Genomic DNA, 4047 nt, shown 5'->3' with positions numbered 1-4047 from the left:
CCCGCGCACCCCGCCGACCCCATCAAGCTGGGCGCCGGCACCTTCCAGCTGGACCAGTGGCTGCGCGCATCCACCGCGGGCATGATCCTGCCTAAGATGCCCGACTTTAACTGTGAGTACCCTGCGGCCCCCGTGGATGCGCGGGGCGGGAGGGCCTCGTGCATCCTCCACCCGGCACTGCCTGTCCCTCTCTTCGCTTGGCTCCCAGCGAGCGGGGGAAGCGCTGCGAAGCCGCCTCGGCTCTGCCCGGGGCCTGCGAGGACTCGCCTGGACCCCCAGGCGTGAGACTGGCGGCGAATTATTAAAATGGCCCTGCGCAGGCCTTGCCTTCTCTTCCTCTCTTAACGGGAAGGGGCAGTTGGAGGTGTGAGACTGAGATCTAATGATTAACCTGAAGGCTGCAAGAGAAGGAAGTCGCCGGGCAAGGCGAACGGAGAGCGCCCTGAATTAGGCAGGCCCGGGAATGGGGGTCAGGGCTTATCACCGGGGAAGGGAACTTGGGCCAGGTCCCCCATTCGGGGCGCTAGAGACACCCGCAGCCCCTCCAGGGAGAGGGAGTGCTTCAGGAGCAGCAAACAAGAGAAATAGGCTTCGAGGCCCGGGGAGGCAAGGCCAGGGCGCAGGGAACCCCCGGCTTTTACCAGGGCGCTGCCCTCCTCTGGAAGGGCGTTGGATCCGGGGTGCGATGGCCGAGGCAGGTGGCCTGGCTTGAACCAGCTATGGGGAGATTCTAAACAGTAGGTGCCTGGCCTGGTATACCGGGCGCCCAACAAGGTAACGAATGCTCCTCCAAGGTGGGGCCGAGGGAGCCCCCACCCCAGAGCCGCTGTGCTTCGGGCAGCTTCCTCTCCATCCGGGCGGGACACCTCGCCAGAGGCCTGGGCCCCTCAGGCTTTCCTGGCACACGCGGACTCTCTGGGCTGGGACTCCGGGGCTCTGGCTCTCCCTGATCGCCCCATCGGGGTCAGCTACTTTTGAGTCGGGCTGAGCAGAAGATGCATTCCGCTCAAGGCTTTCAGCCGCCGAACACCCAAACAAAGAGACCCCATTGTTTCTGTCTGAGTGAATTTGTTTAGACTGGGGAGATGCAGGCAGAGCAGGGGAAAAGCAAAAAAGAAAACAGAAATAAACACTCCAGAATTCAGATTCCTTTGCTGGAAGCTGTGATTGTGACTAAACAGAGAAAATCTAGGACCCCAGAGGCTGGAGAAGTCACAAGGGAGTGAGAAAATCCCTGCAGAACGCTGTTTGCCCACAGCCGCCCCAGGCTTTCCTAGCTCAGCTCCAAGAAGGCCCCAGTGGCCACCCATCCCTCACTTGGGAAAGTCAGCCCCACTGACTCCAGCCGGAAGAGGGAAAGCTGCCCCTCACCTCAGACACCTCTGGGTCTGCGAATCTCCTGCCAGCCTGGGCTTAAACCCAGGGCGCCCTCCTGGGCCTGGCTGCCGACCCAGGGCCCAGCCCTTCTGATAGAAAGCCACCAATATGAACTGCATTTCCCAGAGCTAAGGAGCTAAGTCGCCCACGGAGGGGGCTGGCCAGCCCAGGGGCCCGTGGTCCTAGGCCTCCTAGGGCCCTGGACTCCCTGGCCACCGGGGCGCTTTCTGGAGCCCAAGGTCACTCAGAAAATTTATTAAAGTGAGACACCTTTCCCAACACACCTTGCCTGTTTGATTCCGAATGTTGACCTAGAGTTGGCCAAATTCTAAACACAGCCAGCTTTAAGTTCAGAAGAGGAATCTGCACCTGGCAATCCAAAAGGGCAGGCATAATCGTGCCAAAGACGGCAGAATGTGTTCTGAGAAGTCCTCCTCGCTGGTCACAGGGAAAACCTGTTTGGTTTCTTTAATTGGTTGTTTCTGCCTGTGGGATGGCATTTCCCAAATGGTCCCTCCAGAGCCAGTGTTTTAATTAAAGTTCTAATGTATTGTCAAGTTGGGAATTCGGGGCCTTGTTTGACTAAAGCAGGGGGCGTGGGCCATCCTCTAAAGCAAATTGCCCATCCCCGGGGACCTGAGCTCATCCAGGCCTGGGGCTGGCCTCCTTTCTTTCCTTTGCTTTCTTTCTTTTATTGTCCAACACTTGTCAGGCTCCTGGGAAATCAAGGGAAGTCTCGTTTTGAGGTCATAAAATTCTCTGTGATGTAACCGTGCGAAATTATGTAAATAAAGCCAGGCAGGCCTCCTCGAACACACAGAGAACCGGATCCTGCCTGCGCCTCTGCCTTTAATTTGCGTAATGAGAATTGTCCTGAAAAGGCTTCCAGTCTCCCCAGGCCTTGCCCCCCGCCCCTGCCACCCGCACCCTGAGGAGGGGGCATGTCAAGAAAAACACTGGAAAGGTGGTAGGGTCCCTGATGAATACATACACAGACTTGGACCCTGGGTTTGGTCCTGTTCCACCTGTTCTCTCTCCCTTCCTTCCATTCCTTCCTTCCTTCCTCCCTCCCTCCCTCCCTCCTTCCCTCTATCCCTTCTTCCTTCCTTCCTGTCTTCCTTCTTCCCTTCCTTCCCTCTCTCCCTTCCTCCCTCCCTTCCTTCCTCCCTCCCTCCCTCCCTCCTTACCTCTCTTCCTTCCTTCCTTTTCTTTTTCTCCTCCTCCTCTTCTGTCTTAAGGAGGCAGTGGAGGGAGACCTGGAACTGCAGGACTAGCTCTTCCCAGACCTGTTTGGATCTGAGCCTGAATCTCTAGGAAGGCGCAGTGAGGAGAGGGGGAGAGATTTGGTTCTCACCACTCACTGCTCCTTTATTTTATTTTATTATTTTTTATTTATTGAGAGATGGGGTCTTGCTGTGTCACCCAGGGTACAGGACAGGGGTGCAGTCTAGCTCACTGCAGCCTTGAACTCCTGGGAACCTCCCATCTTGGCCCCCAACTGGCCTCACTTCTCTTGCCTCTGGGTCAATCCACTCCTACCAAAGCCGGCTCATGTGGAGAGGATGCCTCCTGCGATGGACCCTGTTTAACAGGGACACTCAGATGTCTCGCAGACAAAAAAAAAAAAAAAAAAAGGTCTCATTAACCCCAAACTACCCATTTCCACTTGGTGGTCCTGAGTCCTCATTCCTTGGGGAGTGAGCACTGATAGTGAGGGAACAGGCCTTCGGCACTGGGGCCTTGAGGGCAGTGGTACCAGCAGCCACGGGAGGGGCTGGGGCGAGGACCGGAGCCGGCTGTGGGCCTCACTGCCCTTTGGTCCCCAGCCCAGGCGCAGTCGAACCTCCTGGGGAAGTGCCGCCGGCCGCGCACCGCCTTCACCAGCCAGCAGCTGCTGGAGCTGGAGCATCAGTTCAAGCTCAACAAGTACTTGTCGCGGCCCAAGCGCTTCGAGGTGGCCACCTCGCTCATGCTCACCGAGACCCAGGTGCGCGCCCTCCCCGCCCCCGACACATCCCGGCCTCCCAGGGGACACTGTTACCTCTGCACTCGTGACCCACGGGCAGTCTGGGGCATCTGGCGCTGCGCCTCGACAGTTAAGACGGCGGGTGCACGGGTTCATCTAAGGAGCCCAGAGCGCCGATTCAGTAGCTTCGGGTGGGGCCCGAGAGTCAGCACCTAACCACCCCTCCTTTCATTCTGAAGAAGGTGATCCCCAGGCCGCATTCGAGAAATTTTGTTCCAGAAAGAGATGAGGGAACATCCTGAGATTTACCGCGACGTAGCCAGCTGCCCTGACTCTTCCTCCGCAGACGGAGGGCGCGGGTAGAAAAGCCCCCGGACCGGGTCGTTGGGGACATAGTCCTGGCTCCCACGGAGCTCAAGCCCAGCTCTGGGGTTTGCTGCTGAGTGGTGGGTTGGGGGGAGGAGGAAGCTGCAAGCCCCCTCCCCATTCCACTTCTAAGTCGTCTCACCCTGAGGCCATTCCAGGGCCGACCCGCTGGGGGGTGGCGGTGGCCGGTTTCTCACGCCCGCTTATGCCCGCAGGTGAAGATTTGGTTCCAGAACCGGCGGATGAAATGGAAACGCAGCAAAAAGGCCAAAGAGCAGGCGGCGCAGGAAGCGGAGAAACAGAAGGGCGGCGGCGGGGGCGCGGGGAAGGGCGGAGCG

The 4047-nt window shown here is 58.5% G+C and overlaps 1 protein-coding gene across 1 annotated transcript in view; it reads left to right on the top strand.

Moving 5' to 3' along the window:
- The window catches only part of MNX1 (motor neuron and pancreas homeobox 1), a 23304-nt gene that overhangs the window by 2798 nt on the left and 16459 nt on the right, over window positions 1-4047 (top strand). The window contains exons 3-5 of the mRNA XM_011973093.1: window positions 1-112; window positions 3204-3364; window positions 3925-4044. Coding sequence (XP_011828483.1) covers window positions 1-112; window positions 3204-3364; window positions 3925-4044 — 393 coding nt within the window. The remainder of the gene's footprint in view (window positions 113-3203; window positions 3365-3924; window positions 4045-4047) is intronic.

Source organism: Mandrillus leucophaeus, unplaced genomic scaffold (genome assembly GCF_000951045.1).
Source record: "Mandrillus leucophaeus isolate KB7577 unplaced genomic scaffold, Mleu.le_1.0 Scaffold134, whole genome shotgun sequence".
NCBI classification, from domain to species: Eukaryota; Metazoa; Chordata; class Mammalia; order Primates; family Cercopithecidae; genus Mandrillus; species Mandrillus leucophaeus.
This window is presented reverse-complemented; position numbering and strand designations above follow the sequence as displayed.